Source organism: Triticum aestivum, chromosome 7D (genome assembly GCF_018294505.1).
Source record: "Triticum aestivum cultivar Chinese Spring chromosome 7D, IWGSC CS RefSeq v2.1, whole genome shotgun sequence".
Classification (NCBI taxonomy): Eukaryota; Viridiplantae; Streptophyta; class Magnoliopsida; order Poales; family Poaceae; genus Triticum; species Triticum aestivum.
In genome coordinates, this window is record NC_057814.1 from 430,049,414 (window position 1) to 430,075,474 (window position 26,061).

Consider the following 26,061-nt stretch of genomic DNA (forward strand, 5'->3'; position numbering starts at 1 on the left):
TGTCGGTCTACGAGGGTACGTGGACAACACTCTCCCCTCTCGTTGCTATGCATCACCATGATCTTGCGTGTGCGTAGGAAATTTTTTGAAATTACTACGTTCCCCAACAATTACTCAATTCTTTATAAACTTAATAATCTACATGTTGGATAGCGGTCGATGTGTGGAGTAATAGTAGTAGATGCAGAATCGTTTCGATCTACTTGTCTCGTACGTGATGCCTATATACATGATCATTGTCTTGGATATCGTCATGATTATTCGCTTTTCTCTCAATTGCCCAACAGTAATTTGTTTACCCACGTATGCTATTTTCAAGAGAGAAGCCTCTAGTGAAAACTATGGCCCCCGGGTCTACTTCTATCATATATTAAAAATCCTAAAAAATACCTTGATGCAATTTTACTTTTTTTATTTTATTTTGTATTTTTGTTTGGTCTATCTATCTATCACCATACAATTTAATCTTGCAATTAACCGCCAAGGGATTGACAACCCTTGTTCGCGTTGGGTGCAAGGATTTATTATTTTGTGTGCAGGTGCTACTAATGAGTTGTTGCGTGATTCTCCTACTAGATTGATAATCTTGGTTTCATAACTGAGGGAAATACTTATCTCTACTGTACTGCATCATCCCCTCCTCTTTGAGGAAAACCCAACGCAGCTCACAAGTAGCATCCATCTCGATCCTTGCAATTGGTATGAGAGCCTCATGATCTATCTTGTGGTTTAACCTCCCTAGAGCGAGATGGAAAAAGATGAGAAACAACTTACTACCACTACCACAGACTTGCCGACCCTAAAATGGGTTCGTCGTTGTAAGATAACAACATGCCTTATACATCTGCGAAGTTGAAAACTTATTGGGCAACTACGCGACCGATTTGCACGATATGATTGATTTAGCTATGGAGGAAAGATTGGCAAATTGAAGTCCTAGTGGTGCCTCCCCCTCTCCCAAGGTGACAAAGGCATCGCCAACGACAAGTAAGGGTGGCAATGGGTAGGGTATGGGGCGTGTAGAGCAATACCATACCCATACCCGTGCAGTCAATGGGTACAAAGTTCTACCCATACCCGTACCCATACCCGACAAGTACCCATACCCATTGGGTACCCAATGGGTAGATCAAACACTACACAAGTTATTCACAATTTTACATCCATCCATCGCACATTTGAAAAAATTACATTTATCTCAACTCAATAACAAATAGATGAGTACAAGACAATTATCTCAATTCAAATTGATAATTGATGATAACTTTAACATAGGTTCAGAAGCTTGCAACACACTTCACCAAATAACATCTGACAAGTATGTAACATGTCAGTATAAACGGGTAGGGTATGGGCATATTCATGGGTACAAAGCTATACCCGTGCCCTACCCACGAATTAACGGGCAGGGTATGGGTGCTACCCGTGGGTACAAAATTGTGCCCATACCCTGCCCATGCGGGTACGTTATCCGCGGGTACCCGTACCCATGGGTAAAATTGCCATCCTTAACGACAAGTCTTGTTGCCCCTCTTTCCACTACTCTATCTTGGGGTAACAATCATGTCGAATTTGGCTCGAACTACCCAAGGTCCTTTCCACGTGAACTCAAGTAGAATTATCAAGGTGCCCCTCTTCTTTATAACAGAAGGGGAAGCTCTCATATTGGAAGTTTGAGATGGAGAATCACATTAAAAACACCTCCGTGGATACGAGGAGGATTATGCTCGAAGGTTTAAAACCGTCGACCCCAACAATATCGTTTCACAGGTAGCGTGTGATGATCAACTCAGCTCCTTGGCATGCACCATGATAAAAAGGGGTTTGAACGAAGATGAAAAGAGACCTTAACTTCGCGTTATCACCGCCAAGGAATTGTGGGAAGGCCTAATAGTGGGAAAACTTGAAGTGGATTATGCTTATCTCTATAAGGATTTTGAGCTCCTTGGAGAGTCTCACAATGCTACAAAAGAGGAGCTCATCAAACTTAAAGAGAGACAAGGCACTTCATGTTACTCATCTTGGCACTCTTGCTGATGTCAACACTCCATACTTATAAATGTTGATGCTTGTACTACTAACCCTACTTGTGATCAAACACTTCTTGTTGAGGAGAACAACTTGTTGAGAGGCCAACTTAATAAAGGTCTAGTATCTCGTATACAAGGAGAGAAGAATCTCAATGAAGTGTTGAGCCAACATAAGGAGGTGTTTGCAAAAGAGGGACTTGGTTTTGTGCCACGTTCAATCAAGAAGAAGGATGACACTCCTCAAGAGAGTGCAACCCCTCAAAGGGTTGTGTTTGTGCGCGAAGGGCACAAGAATAAAGGCAAGGACAAGGTTGGCAATAAGGTTGTTAGTGAAAAGGCCACTAGGGGCAAGTCCACTCCCAACAAGGCAAAATAATTTATGCCTCCATCCCGTGTGCTTCATAAGGAAAAAGGTGGATATGTTTGTGCTAAATTCATTACTCCTCGCAATGCATTTCTTTTCTACGCAATTTGCGCTCCAAAGACCCTTGTTACTAACTTTAGAGGTCCCATTCTAAAATGGGTGCACTAACCAAGACTTTATTGTGTGTAGGTTGATTTTTTCGGTGGAGTAAAATAGGTGATGGATAGAGGATGCACCAATCATATGACCGGAGAGAGTAAAACGTTGATGGACTTCATGGATGCTATCAAACCATTTGTGAGCATTGTATTTGGTGGGGGGGTCAAAAGGAAAGATACTTGGATTGGGCAATATGACATGTGATGATGATTTATCTCTTGAAAATGCCATGCTTGTCCAATCCCTTAAATATTATTTGATTTCCGCTCGTCAATTGGCTTTTGCCGGATACGATACACTATTTGGTCTAAAAAGTGTGAAAGTATTTAGGAGCCGAAAGGTATGGCTACTCTCAGGTGTGTCCACTCCCCTTATCTAGTCCATCGAATTGCTGAGAGATTCATGCATCCTTCTGACTGTGAGCAGAGTTTTTGCAGCAACACTGCGGGCAACTCAGATCATTAGTCTAAATAGTACTAGTTCATGTTCTAGGGTTGCAGTGCTAGGTAGTAGGACTGTGCAAGAGGGTGTAGACAAGTGTGGCTGACTAGTCACTGTAGCCGCTGCTCAACAGAGTCAGATACGCATCCATTGAAGTGGCCCCATGTCACTGTAGCTGCTCGTTGATAGAGCAGTGTGCACATCTCGAGGCCGCTCAAACACATTCCAGTGGTTGAGATAAAGGGAGTGGGTACACCTGGGAGTACTAAGGATGGTCTCATTTAGGAAAGATACATACTCTCGAAGTGGCCTTTGTTGGACATCTGGATGACAACATTTACGTGGTTGATTTCTCAAAAGAGAGCACATTTCTTGAAACATGTCTAATGACCAAGGCAGGAAAGGGGTGGCTATGGCATCGCCAACTAACACATGTCGGCATGAGAAATCTTAAACATATCCTAAAGGGTGAGCATATCCTTGGACTAACGGATGTTCTTTTATAAAGATCGTGTGTGTAATGCATGCATAGTCAAAAGGCAACATCAAGCAAAGCATCCTCCCAAGGGTATATTATTAACCTCTAGGCCTTTGGAGATCCTTTGTGTGGATCTCTTTGGGCCTCAATCATGGGATAGCCTTGGCGGAAAGAAGCATGGTCTAATCATTATTGATGATTACACAAGATACGCATGTCGTTCTTTCTCGCATCTAAGGATGAGACAAAGTGAACATTCATTGACTTTGCCAATCAAGCTCAACGCAAGTTCAATGATGTGATCATTGGAATTAGAAGTGACACTGGCTCGGAATTCAAGAACTACACCTTAGAAGGATTCCTTAGTGATGAGGGGATTGAGCACCAATACTCCACACCATACATCCCTCAACAAAATGGTGTAGCCGAGAGGAATAACCAGACACTTGTGGAGATGGCAAAGTCAATGATTGATGAGTATAAGTCACCATATAGCTTTTGGGCCGAGACCGTCAACACGGCTTGTATGCATCAAACTGGCTTTTCCTTCGCAAGTACCTGGACAAGACACCATATGAGCTCTTAACCGGGCACAAGCCATGCGTCAAATACTTCCGGGTATTCAGTTGTAAGTGTTTCATTCTCAACAAGAAAACTCGGTTAGCTAAGTTTCAATCCAAAACAATTGAGGCTATATTTGTCGGATATGGATAAAACTCTCACACTTATAGGGTCTTCAACAAATCCAGTGGATGTGTTGAGGAAACATGTGACGTGGTGTTTGATGAATTTAATGGTTCCTATGGGGAGCAAGTTGATGTAGGTGATGAGAATACTTCATAAGACATAAGGACTATGGGAATTGGAAACATTTTTACTATAGAAGAAGTGTGTGTAAATGAAGAAGAAACCTCAATCATCATTCTTAGTCCATGTCCATCCTTTCAATTGCCACCACTCCCCTCTCTACCTCTTTCGGTTGCTTTAAGAAAATCAGTACATAAACAAAAATCTGGGAATGAGCTAGATTACTATGTGTTTTTCCAAATTGTTATCATGTGATCTTTAATGATGTTGCCATCAAATGGTAGATAGAGTTGTCGTGTTTACTAGCTAATCCTGACACATAATGTGGGTGTAAAGGGTTGCTATATGTGTTTAGAATGCATTGCGGGGTGGTGTGGTGTGAGTGAACAAAAAATGGCATCTAATGTGGGTGGATTGCCACCACGCCCCTTTCAACCGCTTCAAGAAAATCAGTACAGATAAAATTCTAGGGATGAGCTAGATTTCCATGTGTTTGAGTAAATATTGGCATGTGATTTTGAGTGATGTTGCCATCAAATTGTTGATAAAGTTGTCGTATTTTATAGTTAATCATGACATGTGGGTGAAAAAGTTGCCATGTGTTTATAATGTGTTGCAGGGGCGCTGTGGTGTGGTGCGAATGGACAAAAAATGGCATCTAATGTGTGATGAAGTTGCCAAAGGTTGATATATGAAACTACCATGGCGACAAAAAATTTGGGTAAAAAACACAGAAAAAAGTTAGACAGAAAAAAAACAGTGCACAAGAAGTAGATACATAAGTGAAGCGCATATTTAGTGTGTTCCCGTGTCTTCACAAATAATCAGTCCCGGCAGGTGCGGCTCGCATCCCGGTTTATGAAAGACATAAAATGATCATACGTACTCCCTTTCCTGCATCAGGTTATTTCGAAAGGTTAGATCTAAAAAACACTATAAATTGTAATTATTGTGTGCAGGTAGTGTCGCTTGATAGGTTGTAGGGAGAAGCTTAAAGTTGCCATGCTTCTGCTGTTCTCGGCCATTGCCACGTGGAAAAACGCTTCGGATATTATTTGCACCCGCGTTATGCCATTATGCCAACGTATTCATATCTCCTTTAGAGCAGGGCAACCAGTTCTTAGAGAGATTCAAACGATCAGCTGAGTCTTGTGCAATTTTTTTAACGGAGGCTCTCTCTTTCCTAACGGAGCAAGCAGAAAAAACGTAGGAACTGGTTGTCAACACGAAGGCGTGAAGAAGTGCAGGATTCATCTTTTCTTCAGACCGGTTGTTTGCCATCGTTACCGTAGGAAAAAGGGAAATAATTCCATAAGAACAGACTCGATAATTTTATTTTTATTTTGGTTTATTGTTTAGCTAGCTGATTCCATGAGCAAATGCTAGTCCAAGTGATAGTAGTCAGACTTTGCCCAGCTCTATAAATCGGCTGGCTCTGCCACTGTATATTGGTACAAACTAGCTCACAGCAACAATTCATATGGTTTCAGCCCTGAAAGCGAAACAAACTCCAGAGCTAAAAATCGTGAGACAATGATTCTTAACTCATCAGATTCCCTTGAATCGAATAGGCCCGTACCTTACAAACAAACATGTTCCATCATGCTATCTGAAATAGCATTGGACAAGATATACCAAGGAATTTATATTTCAGAGCACATAATCAAGAATAAAATACACAATACATATGAATGGGTGATTCTATACACGATGAGGCAATTATTCTCACGCGTATATAATTTACATGAGTAAGAAACATGCTTGTGGGCACAAGTCCTATAGCTATCTTCTGACCCTATACAAAAATCTTTGAAAAAACTGTCTTTTGTCTAATCTCCACTGAACATCCGTTTGTTAGCTTCTCTACTCCATGCAAAATGAGAACACAAAGGTTGGAGGAAACTCCACAGGAGATATCGAAAGCTGCACAACAATAGCGTCATACCTCACTTCATCAAATCCAGGAATACAAAACCGTTCCAAAGGCTATGAAGCACCGTCGATGCCAATAGGTTGCGTGATCTAGCAAAGACACCTCCCATCACAACCCCGAGAAATATCAACGGCAACACCCTTTGCACGTTGAAGTGCGCCAGCGCAAATGCCACGGCACTTAGCAGGATCGACCATGGAAGAGGCATGTATCGCGTTAGAGATGGGAGGAGGAAACCACGGAACACAATCTCTTCCCATATAGGTGCACATACAGTGACTACCACAGCATACAAGGCCATTGCCACCGGGTCACGGGCCACAATGGATTGCTCTACACTGGATACCCCGGCGACTGGCCCTGATGACATATGAACTAAGCTGATGTTGATGTGAGAGAGCAAATTCACCAGTGGGAATAACAGGCACCCCAACGCTACATCCCAATGCCATTTGCCCTTCAATTTGAACTCAAACCAGCCTGGAGGAAGGGGACGGAATCTACCAAGGCACTGGTGAAGGATAGCAATCCCAGCAAGGCCTTCAGTTATGTCCGTCACAAGGCTATATAATGCTTGGCCTCTGTGCGTCAATGTTTCCTTGCTAAAGCCAGCAGCATGAGCCAAGAATGGCACTATCCAGGAACCCACAAGCCAAAATGTCGCGATCCACAAAAACATGACCTGTTTTCAAAAAGTATAACCAGATTCTCTTAATACCAAATCCATGCAAACTGCTAAGAGACCATTATACCAATCAACATTCCCCGTTTAACTGGTAACTTTAGCAAGAGAACCAAATAACCAACATATTCCCAGCGGCATCCATTCATTTCCATTATATACATAATATGCTAGCACATGCGTCATAACTTATTTTATTTAAAAGGAAAACATATTGTTTATACCCAGCCTGTTTGGAGTGGCCCCTGGGGAGTTGTGGTTGTGACTTTAGTTCCACACTAGAGTTAGAAGTCTAAAGTGAGTGACATTATTAATATGTAATGCTTGCTGTGTTGTCCCATATCCCTATAAGACCTTTTGGGAAAGTAGTGGCTGAGCCCCAGTTCGGTGCACCCCCGCTACACCCACGCAAGAAAACATACCAAAACATTTTGAAAAAATCTAAAACTTTGTGGGAATGATCATCAACAAAGCTTGTAATGTTTGGTGGTCAAATGACATCCAAGAAGCTCTGTACAAAAAAGACAAAATTACAAATTCTGATCAAACAATGCACATACATTTTGAGTCATTTTGAGTACAACAACAACAACAACAACAAAGCCTTTAGTTCCAAACAAGTTGGGGTAGGCTAGAGGTGAAACACGTAAGATCTCACAACCAACTCATGGTTCTGGCACATGGATAGCAAGCCTCCACGCACCCCTGTCCATGGCTAGTTCTCTGGTGATACTCCAGTCTTTCAGATCTTTCTTTACAGACTCCTCCCATGTCAAGTTCGGTCTACCCCGACCTCTCTTCACATTATCAGCACGCTTTAGCCATCCGCTATGCACTGGCGCTTCTGGAGACCTGCACTGAATATGCCCAAACCATCTCAGACGATGTTGGACAAGCTTCTCTTCATTCAGTGCTACCCCAACTCTATCTCGTATATCATCATTCCGGACTCGGTCCTTCCTTGTGTGGCCACACATCCACCTCAACATGCGCATCTCCGCCACACCTAAATGTTAAACATGTCGCCTTTTAGTTGGCCAACACTCAGCGCCATACAACATTGCGGGTCGAACCGCCATCCTATAAGAACTTGCCTCTTAGCTTTTGTGGCACTCCTCTTGTCACAGAGAATGCCAGAAGCTTGGCACCACTTCATCCATCTGGCTTTGATTAGATGGTTCACATCTTCATCGATATCCCCATCCTTCTGCAGCATTGACCACAAATATCGAAAGGTGTTCTTCTGAGGCACCACCTGCCCATCAAGGCTAACCTCCCCCTCCTCCTCCTCGTGCCTAGTAGTACTGAAACCGCAACTCATGTACTCGGTTTTAGTTCTACCAAGTCTAAAACCTTTTGAGTAATCTTGTTGTTTTTTTGTACAGAGCTCCTCGGATGTCATTTGACCACCAAACTTTGCAAGCCACTCTAACATTTGTTGATGATCATTCCCACAAACTTTTAGATTTTGTCAAAATCTTTTGGTATGTTTTCTTGCGTGGGTGTAGAGGGGGTGCACCGAGCTGGGGTGCAGAAAAACCACACTCAAGACACTTTATATGAGGCGGCAGCAAAATTCTAGGCGGGTGCATAGCACATGTCCCACATGGGAGCTGAGCTTTGAGCAATTCAAAAAAAAAACAGAACATTATGGTAGTGCAAAGTGCCTTGTTGTAACTTATAAGACTTCCTCAAGAGTATAAAAATCCTAGGTGGACACATGAGGGCATATTAATATCTGTCTGGTCGCATACCATATCCAAAAGAAGTAATCACATGGGTTCGGCATCTTTTAGATCAGATTTACTATTGATTTGCCCGTGTCGTACAGGACAAATTACAACACAAGAAAAACAATATCTGGCCCCTACGCATGTCCCTTAGGATATCCAGATGATATCTGATGAATTAGCAAAACCAATGTCCGACAAAACCAAAACTAATATAGGAACATAACAGAATAAGTTGAGAACTAACCTGGGTAATTGTTTGTCCAGTCCAAGGTACTGCCCAGCGCTCATTCCAAAATCTGGATATTGTTTCCCGTAGATTTTCCTTTATCTGGGAGACAAATTCAGAATTTTCATTGACTCACAAGAGAAAATTGAAGTCTTAACAATGAAAAGGACTAACATCAATATCTAGCCAATTGGCACTAAACAAAATATGAGCACCTGAACCGATCAAATATCCAATGAGAGTTAGAAACTAATTTTCAAAGTATATTAACAATAAGATGATAAGTATTCTACCAAATAACTGCAAATCCCACGGTAGTATAGGAAAAAAAACAATGATAGCTATTTTTCTTCGGTCCACACATTGACTGGCAAAACACAGACAGAGAAAAGCACATGTCCATATTGGTAAGAAACCAATCATGTGCAACAACTAATCTTGTTAACAGGCCGATTAATACTGGCAGAAGCAAAGCGGTTCAGTATACAAACTTGAAAACTGTGCCCAGGATTTAACAGATCAAGTTACGAACTCAAATTGGATAACGGAGTAATTCACAATGTCTCCTTCATCTGTGTATAATGTTTTATGCCACGATTTCATACATGACTGCTGGCTATCTTATCTCTTAAGCTCTCAAATAGCATTGAAGTGAGCAACTGAACTTAGAAACTGGTAGCTTTACTTCTATTGCATTGCACATACTATGCTTCATTTTACAGTATCCTACTAATATATTCTACATCTGGAATTCCTATTGGTCAAACACAATGTAGCTGGAATGCAGAAAATAAACCAGACAAACCTTATGCGTTCTAACAAACCAGTCTCCCTTTACATAATTCTGATCATCCCTGTTGGGGCTTCCACAGTCTTCCTCCTTCAGGTCAGGGTCCCCTGAGATCTCCGCCTGCTCATTGTATTTGAAGCCGGTGCCATCGTCAGATGTTGTTGAGACGTCTTGCTCCTGCCTGAAGCACGAGATGTGAACCAGCCTCCATCCCTAAATGCACACAACAAGCACGCGAAAAAGAAAATGAAATTAACCCAAGTAGCATGCCATTTTGACACTAACAAAGCAAATTGATGGGCATGACATTCAAATTGGCCGGGTGGATAGCAGCAATGTTGCAGCTTAGAAACCTAACTTAATACATCAAACTGGCAAATAAACCACACATATCCAAGTGAATGAATCCATCGTTGCTTTCGTCTACAGATATAATCTGGAACCAAGATTACTAAACTGACCCACACGACTCGCAAAATCTGTAGCCCTTTGTCCCAAACTCCACAAAGCCGAGCACTGTGATGCTCGTACAAGGCTTGCCTGCAATAGTTGCGGCAGACAACCACACGACCGGCTACACAGAAATAAAGGCAAACGGTTGAACCCGAGAGCAGGGGGTCGTTTCCGCCTTACCTTGGTGTGAGCAGCCCCGCCAGGCTTAAATCTGAGTGATGGCCTCTCGGCGGCGGCGGAGGGAGGTGGGAGCCTAACCCTACCGCAGGGGAGCCGCAGAGGGGGAGGGGCTAGGCAGGAGGTGGACGACATGCGTATTCGGTAACATGCAGAACCGATTTAGGGCGGGAGAGAGGAGGAAGGCACGAGAGCTCAGGCAAGGAGGCGAACGGCGCAGCGCGACTCCGGTGACGACGAGGCGGGGCCCAGGACGCGGGCGCACCAGCAGGCCACAACAACGGTGGGGGCGCGGGCGCACCCGCGGCCGGCTAGGGCGACGAGGGGGAAGGCAAGCGAGGCTGCGCGCCAGAGACAAAGGGGTAGAGCGAGCGGCGCCGAGGAACCAGGGAGAAGCGAGTGCGCCGACGGGGAGCAAGCGCCGCCGAGAGTCGCGGGCTGCTGGGGCTGGGGCCTGGGAGGATGTGCGGATTACGGTTTTTTCAGATTGGGTCATGGAACACATTTTACAATCACCTGTGCAGTTGATATCTATACCGATATCCCTAACAAAAATCTATACCGATGAAAATTTTGTTTGATTTTATCTGATCAATCCAAACCATCCAAAAATATATATATGAAAAAATAGAATTTTGTTTGGTCACGCAATAACTATCCCCGCAATTGTGTAATTATTCCCTTCTTTTTTATCAAATCATTTTTCACTGTAAATATCCATTTTATTTTACACCTTGCATTGTCTGCACACCGAACTCTAGTAGTCTTCTCTGCCCATATGTACATATTTCACATGGTATATGCTTTCCTCTTGGTTGTATATGTCTATATACATTTATGATTGTATATTATGTAAAATTGTGTGTAGCGACACATATACGATTGCCATTAATTATGAATTCCACGTGGCTAATATAGATTGTTTAACCATGTGGCATGCATGTCGATGTGTCTAATTCTGATAAAATACTTGTTGTTTAGAATTTACCAAGACAATATAGACCATTGAATATGGTCTAGACAACATAATTAATCAAACAAAAATGCACCATTGGATAGTTGGATTTGAGGTACAAATGCCCAACTTTTTTTGATTTTGTTGGAGGTTTCATGGCACCCACAGTATAGAGGCAAGCGCTCATATACACGCGCATACACTCACCTCTATGAACGCACACACGCACACCATATCCCTATGAGCACCTTCGAAAGACTGAGCCGGCATATCATCTTGAGATTTACGAAGTCACCGTGCGAGCACCAGGACTTAACCCTGGTGGGCTGAGGATACCACAGTCTCTCTAACCATCCAACCACCGGTTGGTTCGCATCTGTATGTGATTGTTGGTGATGAAGACAGCGACCAACCACGTAAATTAGTAATTGCGGCATGGTTAATAAAAATACAAATATAGACCTAACAACCATTCATGGCATCTATCGACGAGGAGTTCTATTATATAACCACAAAGTACAACCTCCGTCCCAAATTATTTGTCTTAAATTTGTCTAGTTACGGATGTAGTTGACAACATGCTATTCAGCCAAATCATTATTATTTTAGAAACTTTACAATTCTAGTCGGATTTCTCCAAAGCTAGTTAGACAAACGAAATCATCATGATCCATTGCAATATAAAACTCAACTAGCATATCAGATGACGGTTCGGTGCTAAGTCCCTGTTTCCCATATGATTCGTCGCTTGAATTATTTCTCCACTTATAGAAGCAATTTTTCTATTGTTTTGTACCTCAACTTTATTGATGGAATTTATCACTTCGTTTATTTAATAGTGTTTATCAAGAGAATTTCCCTAACATTTTGATCTAAGGTCTTCACTTAGAACTTAAATTCGGGGGAATCTATCCAACATGGCTTGTTACTCTACATGTTTTCGGAGGTACTTCTCGATGTTGTCCATTCATCATCATGAGATATGCATGGCAATGCCAATAGGTATGGCAGCGGTTTCAAGTAGAATTTAGATACATATTGTTTTGATTGTCATTTCTCTTTCCCTTACTTAGGGCCTTTACTAGGTTAGATTAAAAAACTCACCAATGCAGGGTCATTTTGTTTGCATCTCCTGTGGTGTGGCCACACTGCCAGCATTCACAAACCAACGCGGGTGCAACACTTTGGTTGACACCGTTTCTCTACAGACAAGGAAACCAGAGAGGAACATGACACGCAGCAAAAGGGAGGCGATGGTCCAATCGTACATGGCAACTGATGGTGTCAAATACGCATATCCAATCCACCAACAAGATCAAAAGGTATAACACGCCGGAACAGCATGCACAAAATTTTCTTTGAGCTATTGCAATCTTTATTCGATCACACCGCAGTTCAATCAGACAAATAGCGAGCAAACCCCAACATTTGCAGCCTTGCAGGTCTCAGCACGCGTGGCCTTTCGTTTCAGTCGTACATTATTCAGTTTGATTCAATTTACCACAATGTTTCTTTAACTTGTTTGCCAACATCTAGCTAATTGATTGATGGGCATTTATACATTTGCAGAAAAAACATCCCCTTGGACAAAAGATGAGAGCCCATGTTAATTATCAGGAGAAAGGAACCAATGCATTTGATTCATCTCAGCTCGCAATTTACGCAGCACAAGCCATAGCTTCTTTTTTAGCTGTTTCCTCAGGTCTGCTGAGCACAAAAGCTGAGGTTAGTAACTGGTTAAGTGAACAAACAAAATGAGATGAACTAGTAAGAAAAAAAGTTGTATTTCCCATTTGCATAAAAAACGACGCCTGAAGAAAATTGAATCTAGTTTTGTTTTGGATGGATGATAGACCATCAATTAACGTATTATGTATATTGTTAATGACACCGAGGTCAGTATGCATAACAAAAGAGATTAGTCGAGCAAAAACGTTGTTAGAGATGGCAGTAGACACAAATTGTACCTCTCAATTCCTTCTCCAACTTCCATTCTGATAAAATTGCCAATTGTTACTTTCGAACCAACCTCCTTTGACAAATCATTCAGCAGAGTCTGAAAAGAATGATACCAACAAGCAAAGCTATTAGAGATCACAATTCACGGCCGTAAATCATCAAGGAAAAGGTTGGCCAACTTACCTTAATGTTTGTGCTATCATTAACAACGTATTTTTGCTCCAAAAGCACGACATCTTCAAAATACTTCCTCAATCGGCCCTCCACCATTTTCTCTATGGCCATTTGGGGTTTACCTGAACTTTCAGCCTAACATGTTACAAAGCAGTATGTCATGTCTTTTCTTAAGTAACTTGGCATGCACAGCTCACCCTCATATTAAGGATCCATGTCATAAAACACATTAATTCAACTCATGGAAATAAGCAGTGTAAATGCTACCCACTTCTAAAACTTAAACCAAACAGCTCTCCCGATATTACTAATCCAAAAATCTTATGATATGATCAGGCTGCTTCCCGTTACATCATCTTTCTCATCTCCGCAACACACATGTTTCTTCTTTCTTTTAATCCAAAATCTTACGGCGATGCATGCATCTGCTTATCCTTAGTCATTCCCTACTTTGTAAAATTGTTTTGTTTGTTCTGTCAAAATGGTAGAAAACTTAAGAACCAGCTGATGGCCTGTGATAGACACATTTATCACACAAGTGCATGTCCATTTCTTGCATAATAGTGGATGGATGTCAACTACTCAGCCACACGACTATATGACTGTAAATCATTCTAGGTAATGTCAGAATAAGGATACCTGAGTTCGGAGCACGTCACGTTCATTTTCTAAAGCTGCAGCAGAAACCAATTCTTTTGATAAGAATAATGGTTTTGCTGCAACAATATGCATTGCGATAGACGACCCAACTCTCTTGAGAGCATCAAGGGAAGCACTGCTATCTTCTGCTTCTAATGTAATCAATCCAGCAATGCGGCCCAAACCTGAAGCAAGAAAATGCATTAATTAAGTGAACGAGCAAATGTGCCGTTTATCCAAAGAAAGGAGAAAATGAGAAAAAGAAAAGAGTGCTGACAGGAACAAATGATAACACCGAGTTTGGCCATCTTAGGAAAGAGATTATTAGTAGGATTAATATAACGTGTAATTTATATAAGGAGTACAGAAACAAGGCTTCCAGGTTTTAGATCAAGTGTCATTTTCTTAATGTTGTACTGCTAGTACAAAATTCAAGAGTTGTTGAAATTGCAATTTATCAGCAGTATGGCTGCACAGCTATGTTTCTGCCAACAGTTCTGCAACAGTACACTAAGGCCTGTCTCCTGCTACAAATACAATAAATACACAGTACTGTATTTTTTTTTGAACAAAATACACAGTACTGTATATGATATCCAGTTGTCTACAATGAATGAAATGGTGATAAGAATAAATAGGAGACAAACATGCTCCAGCTGAAAATTATTGTTCGTGGTGTTTAAAAATCATACTTAGCCAACGAAATAAAAAATCTGAAGAATGGCAGACACATGGTCTGGATAAAACTTGACAAACTGAAATAACGTCTGTGCACCTGGCTGAGGACAGGTATGCAGATAAGATGAAACGACACCATGTCCAGTCGTGGACAACATGAAACCTCGTCTGAGTTTTACATTCTCCCCAACCATGGCAGCGACTTCTGTAACAGCATTTTGAACAGTTGTTTCACCACTGAGTTTAGGATGATCTAGGTTAATACTCATGTTCTGCAAAGATGAGGAGCAATGTAGTAGTTTCTCACATGAAAAAAACAGAAAAAAAGGAAGATAAACATATAATAATCTCAGCTGTATTGCAGACACTTCAATTTATATAGATCATCAGACATTATTAGCCTAAAATTTACTATCCATCTATGATAAATAGACGCAGGCACTGCAAGGCACTACAACTGAGAAACAGGTACCAAATTGTTCCAAAAGTAATGTAACATAAGCAAAACAGGAAATCCAACCAAAACCACCTGAAGTAATTTCATTTCGTTTCAGATGCTTTATGCTTTGACGATAGTCGGACGGGGGTAAATAGGAAGTTGAGTTATGGAGACAAACCTTGGAATCGAAAGGGTTTAGGCTTAGTAGAACTAAAACCGAGTACATGATGTGCGGTTTCAGTACTACTAGATGTGAGGAGGAGGAGGTTAGCCTTGATGGCCGGGTGGTACCTCGGAAGGACACCTTTCGGTATTTGGGGTCAATGTTGCGGGAGGATGGGGGTATTGATGAAGATGTGAACCATCGAATCAAAGCCGGATGGATGAAGTGGCGCCAAGCTTCTGGCATTCTCTGTGACAAGAGAGTGCCACAAAAGCTAAAAGGCAAGTTCTACAGGACGGCGGTTCGACCCGCAATGTTGTATGGCGCGGAGTGTTGGCCGACTAAAAGGCGACATGTTCAACAGTTAGGTGTGGCGGAGATGCGTATGTTGAGATGGATGTGTGGCCACACGAGGAAGGATCGAGTCCGGAATGATGATATCTGAGAAAGAGTTGGGGTAGCACCAATTGAGGAGAAGCTTGTCCAACATCGTCTGAGATGGTTTGGGCATATTCAGCGCAGGCCTCCAGAAGCTCCAGTGCATAGCGGACGGCTAAAGCGTGCGGAGAATGTCAAGAGAGGGCGGGGTAGACCAAATTTGACATGGGAGGAGTCCGTTAAGAGAGACCTGAAGGATTGGAGTATCACCAAAGAGCTAGCTATGGACAGGGGTGCGTGGAAGCTTGCTATCCATGTGCCAGAGCCATGAGTTGGTTGCGAGATCTTATGGGTTTCACCTCTAGCCTACCCCAACTTGTTTGGGACTAAAGGCTTTGTTGTTGTTGTTGTTGTTGTTGTCAGATGCTTTATGCTTGTCACCAAGCATTGCCTGTATAATTGAATATGATGACCCTCAAAATCATCACCGCCATTCACCCATCCCATTCCTCACCAATCACAAATCAAATATACGACAAACTAGTCTCGGCATAGATTCACAAAGTCAACAGTGCAGGACACAAATAATCTTACTTGCACTGCTAAGGCTGCATCACCTTCATTACAGGAACTTCTGTTGGTGTTGCAAACCCCTTCATTTATACTATGATCTACTTTTTCACTCATGTTGCATTAGTAGATGCCATGTCAAGTTTATCATATCAACTCTTGCCAATATCTACAAAATTTCAGTGATACTAGGTCACGACATAACACTATGACATATCCATGTTCTTGATCAATGGTATTTTAGTACTTCAAGCAATTCACCAAACCGACTCCATACGTAATGAAAAACTGATGCCCACAAGGCTTAGATTGTATTAGGCCCTGCCATAACACTTTACACAAATTTGATCATAAAGCCAGTTCAAATGGAATATAAATCAACATGAAACTCCATCAATTAAAATCTAATAATCTGGATTTGGTAGTGACGAGCCTACAGCCATCACTGGTAGATATAAGCAAAATACCATATGTCATGTATTGGAACTGCTCAGCAGGGGAGGATGATAGAAACAATAGATGTTCAATAAACTAACCAACAGGTAATTACACACCTCCAAATATGCAGGAGCAAAAGGAAAAACCAATTTGCCGGGATCCTGTGCTGACAAAGCCATCTTTGCCAAGGATGAAGCCTGCATGGCAAATAAATTTTGGAAAAAAGGGTTATCGACATTGTATCCGTGTGAGAGCACAGATAATAATCAACACATTTAATTAAGTACACTCTGGTGTTTTGTCCAATATGATACCAGAATTTATTAATATCCTAGAATATAAAATGACATGAACAGAGTACTTCAAGAATACAATTACAACAGAGTTTGAAGTTGGAGTATCAGACAAAAACTAGAAAGCTGACCATATATAGGTTAGAAAATTCTTATTTATGTTTTATATAACATAAGGTCCGACACAACATTTACTACTGCTATTATAAAGGGGAATTGGTGGGTCCGTCATCCAACTCCCCTCACACACCAGACACGTGGGCCTGATTTTCTACCATCCGAAAAAACAATCAGCTGCCAATCTGCTCCCATACCATGTGCGCTTGATTTTCTACCGTCCAAAAAACGGACTCCCAATTTAAAATCGTCTGAGATCTTAAAATCAGACGAATTGCCATCTTTTCCCAAAATTAAAATGATACTCTTCAAGTCATGGAGAAATGATTTCTACTTATGTCAACTACAATAAAATCATCTTCTAATTTTCATATACTTATGTTAAGGATATGGACCTAAAAGGACCTTGCCTCTCACTCTTACATGGTTCAGTATAATTATAAGATTCAGTTTTGCTAAAGCACATCTAGATGTGCCATAAGTATTGCACATCTAAGTCATATGTTAAGATAACACAAATCATGTTGCTGAGGGTGATACCGACCAGATACTGGAACACATCATTTCTTGCCACAAAGTCAGTCTCGCAGTTTAGCTCGACCACAACAGCCCTTTTCTCATCTTGTGCGATAGCTAGCAAACCTTCAGCAGCAGTCCTTGACGACTTTTTGGCAGCAGATATCACCCCTCTTTTCCTTAGATCCTTTTGTGCATCCTCTGAAAGAAATCAACAAACTGGGGTAAGAATGGAGGGAATAAACACATTTGTCAACAAAGCTGCGCCTAAAGCGAGAAGAAAGAAGAGCTAACCAATATCCCAGTTGCAACTGACTAGCGAAGCTTTGACATCTTTGATCGGGGCACACGTTCTTTCGCGTAGTTGTTTAATAAGATTCATTTGCTCCGAAGCAGGCACCTCAGAGCTAAATCTCCTACGAATCATGCCATTTTGGGCAAAATGATTGCTCGACAGATGAGTTTCGAACGTTGCAGAAGTATACCCTCGAGCGGCTTGTCGTTGAGCACGAGACAGAAGCCCTAGTATGGGCCTTCTAGCACCCTGACCCCAAGCCATTCTCGGATTGCTCTGCAACAAGGGCGGACAGACGCAATTCTTCAGAAAACTACACAGGCAACGCACATCACAGCAGCCAAATTCAGTTTTGGATAAAAGACGATTAGGCGCCGCCGCTGCCAGATGCAGAGAGGAGAGAGGGCGTCAAGCGCAGGGAGAAAGAGAGGAATTGGGCCCCACCTGCAGATCCGCCGGTGCCGGCCGCCGTTCAACCGCCGCCGCCGAACGCCAGAGAGGGTGGGAGACTGGGAGCCGAGAGGAGGGTGCGCGCGGTAGGGTTTCGTAAGGGGTTGAACCAGGAGCAGAAAAAGGAAAAAAGAAAACCTTTTCTTTACTGGATCCGGATGGATGGAAAAATGGAAAACCTTGGAGAGCACCGATGAGGCTGGATGCTCTGCTGGGTGTGTCACCCACACATACTAAGAACATCTCCAATGAATAACTAATTTTTACATCTTTGAGGCCCGAAATTCCCTCTTCAAGACTTTAACGGATGATGTAGATGCAACATCTCTACCTCCCGAAGATGTAAAATTCAATACCTCGCGATGCAAATTTACATCTCCACCTACAGAAGATATAAAAATGGCAACCGCGCGCCAATCGTCTAACTGCTTTCCGTGTGCTTCCGCGCGACCGCTGCCCGCCCAATCCGCCGTCCGCTGAATTCGCCCAAAATCGACGCCGCCGCCACTCTGCCCGCCTGTCCCCCGCTGCCTGCCTCGTCGTACTAGCGTCGGTTGTCCCCCGCAGCCGCCGATTCATTTTCGGTCGCCGGGGGTCGTGGTCGGGCTGGTCTCCGTTATGCCTTCCACGGCGCGGGTCGTGGTCGGGTTGGGCTTGTTCCTAGCCAAGACCAACCGCCGGAGGCAGGAGAGGCGCGCCACGCCACCCGCCCGACGGCCGCCCGCGTACGCCGTTCTTCCGGTCGCCCACGGCACCTAGCTCCCGCCGTCTTCTCTGCAGGGCCGCGACCGTTTCCTCTGCCAAACCGCTGTTGCCGTTGCCGCTGCCGAACTGCTGCCCAACCCGCAGCCGACCGATTTCTTCCACCCCGCAAGCAAGGTGTTCGACGAAATTCCCCCAAGGTAAAAAAACGAGCAAACTTGAAGGGTTTTATAATTCGGTTGGAGAGGTAGTTCGACGGTGATTTCCGCATTGTAGATGATCTCGTGCGACTCCTCTTTCGTGGATGATTCCTCGTCGGATGAGGAATTTGATTTGAACGAAGAAGAGGACGTTTCTATGCTAGTGGCGATGCACAAGAGGAAGAAGCTGAAGCACGACGGTTTCGTGTAAGGCCGTGCGTTCATTCGGAGAGAACGGGTTGAGGCGCACAAGAGGTTGATGCGCAACTATTTTGGTTCACCACCCGTTTTTCCCGAGAGGTACTTCCGACGCCGGTTCAGAATATCCAACGACTTGTTCATCCACATTTGCAATTCCGTGAAGCTGCATGATCGATCCTTCGAGCAGGGGAATTGTGCTGGGTTGCTTGGACATAGCACCGAACAGAAGGTCACTGCGGCTTTGCGCATGATGGCCTATGGTGTTCCGGCAGACTACATTGATGACAACTTGGCGATGGCAGAGAGCAGTTCTATCTTATATGTCAAACAATTTGCAAAGACTATGGTAGAAGTGTTTGGTGCAGAGTACTTGAGAGCACCCAATGCTCAGGACACTCATAGGCTTTTGGAGATGAACAAAACTCATGGGTTTTCAGGTATGCTAGGGTCCGTCGATTGCATGCATTGTTAATGGAAAAATTGCCCAAAAGCATGGCATGGACAGTTCAAGGGTCGTGGGAAGCATGCCACCATCATTCTTTAGGTCGTTGCCGATCAAGAAACATGGTTTTGGCATTCATATTTTGGGATGCCTAGATCTTGCAATGACATCAACGTGCTCGACCGGTCACCTCGCTTGCCAAGTTAGCAAATGGAGAAGCACCACCGGTGACCTTCGAAGCAAATGGTTGCACATACAACTATGGGTACTATCTTGCCAATGAGATCTACCCGAGGTGGAGTACTTTTGTCAAGCCAATTGCAAAACCCCAAGGTAAGAAATAACTCATCTTTCACAATGCACAAGTGGCAGCTAGGAAAGATGTTGAGAGGGCTTTTGGGATTTTGCAATCCCAATTTGCTATTGTGCAAGGACCATCTAGGTTCTGGGATAAAAAATCCTTTGGTATATCATGACCACTTACATGATCATGCATAACATGATCATTGGGAATGAGCGTGGACAAGATTTAGATTACACCTTCTATCATTTGATGGGCATACGCGTTATTCCATTGAGAATAGAGGAGCGAATCAAATGTTTCATGAAGGTGTACAATAAATTAGAGACTCCGATGCGCACGATCAAGTTCAGAAGGATTTGATGGAGAAGCATTGGAAATGGCATGGCAAAAGAGCCAGCTAGTTTCATTATTTGTTTGTTGAATTGTGCAAAACTATGTTGTATTTGTGTTGCATTTGATCTTGTGGATTTGATGAATTATGTAATATTTTGACATTGTGGGCATGTGAAACTTTTAAGTTGTTTCCCAGATGTGTTATTTCAATTTGTGCGGCTGAACAGCAGTCGCGCGGTCGTCAGCAGCTTTTACATCTCCATTTTGCATCATCTATTGGAGTTGCGCTTTTACATCTCCAATATACATCATCTGTTAGAGTTGCCTCTTTTTTGGAGATGTAAAAAGCATTTTTTGGAGATGTAATTACATGTCCCGTTTTACATCTCCAAATTTGCGTTTTCTATTGGAGATGCTCTCATCACATGGGATATGTGATAAGCTACTCTCTTCATTCCAAAATACTCCCTATGTCTCAGTATAAGAGGTTTTTGCGGTTTAATTTGAACTGCAAAAACGTCCTGTATTTAGGGAGAGAGGTAGTAAGTGTCATGGATTTAGTACCGAAGAAGATGGAAGGTATGGTATTTAGAGATCTTCACAGGTTTAATCCTACTATGTCAATGAATCATTATATGCACGTGTTCTTGGTGCAAAATACTATCCGGATGGTGACGTTTTGAAAGCCAAACCGAAGAATGGTTCACCACATACATGGCAAAGTATTGTTGTCGGAAACTAAACATTTAAAAGAAGTTTTATTTGAAGATTTCGAACTGATGAGAAGATCAACATATGGCAGGACCCGTGGAACCCTTCAAGTGCTAACCATAAGATGATAACTCCAAGGGGTCAAATTATGTTGACAGAAGTAGAAGAGTTGGTAGATCCATATAATGGACAGTGGGATGAAGCATTGATCTGTGACGTCTTCGGTCTGGTCGATGCACAATGTATATTGCAAATACAACTAAATGTGCATGATTGTTAAGATTTTTTTCACGTGGCACTACAACAGATCGGGCACCTTCTCTATCAGATCAGCATATCATAGAGAATGGGAACACCAACATGGACAACCTTGCGAACCAACCTGTGGTTGGATGTTAGGAGGACATTGGTATCCTCAGCCCACCGGGGTTCAAGTCTTAGACTTGGCATTGATGCTCGCATTATTCCTGGATTTATTTCAGGCTTCCGGCGATGTTCATTCAGTGCAGAGACGTACTCGTCGATTGCGAGACGCATGTAGTGACTTCATAAAATCTCAAGATGTTATGCCGGCCCAGTCTCTCAAATATGCTCATAGGGGTAGGGTATGCGCGCATGCATTTATAGGGATACGTCATGCGTGTGTACGTTCATATGGGTGAGTGTATGCTTGTGTATGTGAGCGACTTCGATTGTACCGTGTTATAAAAAACATGGACAACGTCTGTCTTGAGTTGATGGACAAGGATGTGTTCTATCCAGTCCTATATGACGGTCTGGAAGTTACAGATTCCTGGGAAGATAAAAACATTCTGTTGAAAGGTTTTACATGTGATCTTACCATGTCTGGGCACTTTGGCAAATCGTCATGTAATCACAAGGGCACAATTCCCGACAGGACTTTTAGCTACGGAAGACATCCAACACTGCGGGTTTACTTGCGAGAGAGTACAAGGCATTTGGGAAGAGCTCGGGCTCCTAGATCTAATAAAGAAAATTGTTATCCATTGCCAATATCTCGAAATAGGCTTTTGTCTCACTTTATAGATAAAGCATAGTCCCGTACAACAGTCAACAGAGCATAATCACCAAACCGACGGCTGGGGCCACAGCACAGCAAAGCCTAAGAAAACAGAAAAGAAATAGGAAAAAAAGGCCACCTAGTGGCAGTTGCGAGGTGACACTACGATACTGAAAGCCGGCGCGCCGTAGCCATAAGCGCATCCATCATGTAGCCGAGGTGGGCATGATCACGCTGCCTCGATAGCGGGTGCCAGTGCTGCATAAAAGCAAGGAATTTGAAGGAGTCAGATGCCTTTGTCGGGAAGACCTTCTCAATCATCATCTTATTACGGGTCGTCCAAAGTGTCCAAGCCATCACCGCAAAAATGAGCCAAAAGAGGCGGCGATTACTACGGATGGGTGGCCCTATATTGGAGAAACTCCGCAAGGTCCAGGGCCCTCCAGTCGGGCCCCAACGCCTCGCAGACGAACATCCACATCACCCTTGCGGCCGTACAGGAGAAGAGGATATGTGTCTCTATCTCCGGTATCGCGCAAAGGGGACACAAGCCATTCCCCGGGTCGTGCCGCTTAAGAATCTCAGTCCCTGAGGGGAGGCGGTTACGCAAAAGCTGCCACACGAATATCTTAATTTTCAGGGGGGCAGGGGGCCTTCCACATTGGAACCAACCAAGGTGTGGCCGGAGCCTGACACAAAGATATGCCGAGCTCATCGAAAATTCCGCCGTCGGGGTGAGCCTCCACGACACCGTGTCCGGGTTCTCTTGGAGCGTCAGTGGTAGAGCCTCCCACAAACTAGACCAGTCATCACTCTCCGCTTGACCAAAGGTACTGCGGAACCTAACGTTCCACTGTCCATCGCGTAGCGTCGCTGATACAAGTGCGGACGGATCCACACAAATCGAGAATAGACTGGGGAACCTCACACGTAACGGTTTGGGCCCCAACCAGGGATCCAACGAAAATTGGATCTCGTCTCCATTACCCATGGAGAAGGAAATCCCTAGGCGGTTTCCTCCTTGATCTTCTGGATGGCTCGCCAAAACTGCGATCCTCCCCTCCAAGAGCATGCCAGAAGAGGCTCACCCCTAATGTTTTGCCTGAATGAGCTGAAGCCAGAGTCCGCCCTCCCCGTGCAGTATCCGCCAAACCCACGGCAACATCAAGGCGACATTCATACGTCGGGAGGCCACAATGCCCAAGCCACCTTGGTCTTTGGGCATGCAAATGTCAGCCCACTTGACCATGTGATACTTTTGGCGGCCATCGGCGGCCTACCAAAAGAAGCTGGCAAGGTCCTTATCGAAGGAGCTATGGACGCCCTCTGGTAAGATATACATCCCCATCATGTACATGGGGAGGCTCGCAAGGTTCGCACCAATGAGGATCGATTTGCTCCCCTTGGAGGTAAACCATCCCCGCCATGGCTCGGCTCTAGATGCCACCCGCACCGCCAGGGGGTCAAATGCAGTTGCTTGAATTTTTGAGTCGTCCATCGGCATCCCCAAATAAGTGATGGGGAATGTGGTCAGCCAACAGTTAAGGTTGTCAGCAATCCTCTGTTGCTCTTCCGCCGAGAATCCCCAAACAACGACTTCGCTCTTATCAAAGTTGATCTTTAGTCCGGACATAGACTCAAAACACAGGTACAAGAACTTAAAATTGATGATGTCGAGGGTCGTCCCCTCCACCATAATCATGGTGTCATCAGCATACTGGAGATGGGTGACCCCACCGCCAGGGATTAGGTGTCCAACTACGCCCGAGATGTGGTCGGCCCTCCTAGCCTTATCCAAAATCCCTGCTAGCACATCAACGATGAGGTTGAAGAGGAGTGGGGATATCGGGTCTCTCTGCTTTACTCTTAAAGGGTACTTATAGAATGATCCCACCTCGCCATTAATGTTGATCGTCCTGCTACCAGATTGGACTAGCTGCATGATCCACGAGCACCAACGATCATCAAAGCCCCTACGCTGCATGACTAGCCACAAGAAGGACCAATCCAGACAGTCATATGCTTTCTGGAAGTCCAACTTGAGGAAGACACCCTTATGGCCACGTGCCCTAACCTCATGGACGATTTCGTGTAGGGCCAGGATTTCATCCGTCGGCCTTTCAGAAATGTCGTTTGAAGGGGGTGATCAAGCCACTCTGCTACAGGGTAGCGCATACTTTGGAGAAGATGTGCTCGAGAACATTGATAACCGTAATAGGCCTAAAGTGGCGAATGTCCGTAGCCCCTACTACCTTGGGGATAAGAGTAATGACACCATAGTTTATATGTGCCATGTCGAACGTCCCGATATAAGATTCATGGAACATTGACATGATCATAGGTTTTAGGACATTCTAGAACTTTTGGAAGAAGATCACTAGTAGGCCATCTGGCCCCGGTGCCGATCTCGCCTTTATAGAGGCGATGGCCCTACCCACCTCCTCCGGCAAGAATGGGATAGTCAATTCCGCATTCTCAATATCAAAAACCCTGTCCGTCAGCGGCCAAACATCCACTGATAGGGAGATCCACTGCGGGGTTTTGCCGAGAAGAGCTCCTTGTAGAAGGAGTATATGTGGGATCTAATCTCATCCCGGTGTTCCGGGAGAGATTCTTCCTCCCAGAGACACGGGATTGAACATTTCATGCGGCGCCCATTAGCGATCGGCCATTGCCGATCTGGATCGATCACCATACTCCTATTTCGAAAAGAGGATATTCATGATCCTTTGGATATCCCAGTAGTTGAGCTTGTGGTCGTGACTTACCGGTATTGCCAGTGGTAGAGGAGACAAATTATGAAAAAGGAGGTTGTGTAATCGGTCCACAGAACAACACTATCTATTAGAGCTTTAGCAACAAACTTCATCTGATCTGATAGTAAGAAATATATGCCAAAGTAGGATAAGACATGGAGAAACCGAGTCATAGCTATGTTAAACTTAATGTGGACGCATCATTTCATGTCAACTCCCCTGACTATGCTACTGAACCAATTCTGCAAAGTGAATGGGACAGTTTATTGGGGCTCCTACATGGTACATCCACTACGTGTGTGATGTCGAAGTTGCTGAGGCCGTTGCCCTTTGCAATGGTTTATTCTTGGCTAACATTATGGGGTGTAGCAAGGTAGTTGCGGAATCAGACTACTCGCAAGTCATTTAGGTGGTCAAGACAACCGAGAATTATTATGGTCACAATGTTGCAATGAGGCCCCTTTGCGATTCGACTATGGGGATTTATGCACACAAAGAGCAGAACCAACAATCCACACAAGCGTTTTAGCTAGGTTCGAGGCACCGTGGGGTGTAAAACATTACTCTTGCTTTGGTGTATTGAAAGTGTTGAGCTCAAGTTACAAGAAGCGCAGCTTGACGACAAGGTGCGCGAGAACTGCAGCTACACGTGTAATTGAACCAAGTGTCAACCTTTGTAAATGTAGCGATGGGCCTCCTTTTATAGGTTAAGGGGTCACCACAGTGGCAAAACAGTCATTACACGTTTGGGATAGTGGCTATAGTGCTATCATACCTAACCCTGCTGGATTAGGACAAAAGCACGAAATGCACCGTGAGGTGTCGCGCTGGTGATGATCTCTGGCAAGAGGGGTCTCTCCTTATGTGTCGTTCATCCAGCTACCTCGTATTATCTTGACACGCTCCAGGGACGGGTGTCATTAAAGTTAACTCTTCGGCGGTGAGTTGACACGTGCCCAGACAAGGCTCACCTAACTACCTGCCTGCTCGACACCTATTTGACAAGCGACAGGCTGGTCATTGAGGTGGAGCGGTTTCAAGGTAGTGGGATCTT

At 43.8% G+C, this 26,061-nt stretch overlaps 2 protein-coding genes across 5 annotated transcripts; both read right to left on the reverse strand.

Annotated features, from left to right (window-relative positions):
• Positions 1-5,911: 5,911 nt before the first annotated feature.
• Positions 5,912-10,781, reverse strand: LOC123163742 (uncharacterized). The gene is made up of 4 exons (XM_044581102.1): positions 10,277-10,781; positions 9,659-9,856; positions 8,872-8,955; positions 5,912-6,894 (listed from the first exon to the last, which is right to left on the reverse strand). The coding sequence occupies exons 1-4, from the start codon at positions 10,406-10,408 to the stop codon at positions 6,226-6,228; spliced, it is 1,083 nt and encodes a 360-aa protein (XP_044437037.1). The 5' UTR covers positions 10,409-10,781; the 3' UTR covers positions 5,912-6,225.
• Positions 10,782-12,571: 1,790 nt separating this feature from the next.
• On the reverse strand, positions 12,572-18,575 carry LOC123163741 (elongation factor Ts, mitochondrial). 4 transcript variants are annotated; one of them, XM_044581101.1, is made up of 9 exons: positions 18,332-18,575; positions 17,887-18,200; positions 17,621-17,793; positions 16,783-16,863; positions 14,776-14,950; positions 14,001-14,185; positions 13,371-13,496; positions 13,196-13,284; positions 12,572-12,932 (listed from the first exon to the last, which is right to left on the reverse strand). In XM_044581101.1, exons 2-9 carry the CDS (start codon positions 18,149-18,151, stop codon positions 12,887-12,889), a joined length of 1,140 nt encoding a protein of 379 aa, XP_044437036.1. In that variant the 5' UTR covers positions 18,152-18,200; positions 18,332-18,575; the 3' UTR covers positions 12,572-12,886. The 4 variants fall into 4 exon arrangements, with proteins under 4 accessions (XP_044437036.1, XP_044437035.1, XP_044437034.1 ...); XM_044581100.1 differs by having other exon boundaries at positions 12,572-12,935; XM_044581099.1 differs by having other exon boundaries at positions 17,887-18,163; positions 18,332-18,573.
• Positions 18,576-26,061: the final 7,486 nt, after the last annotated feature.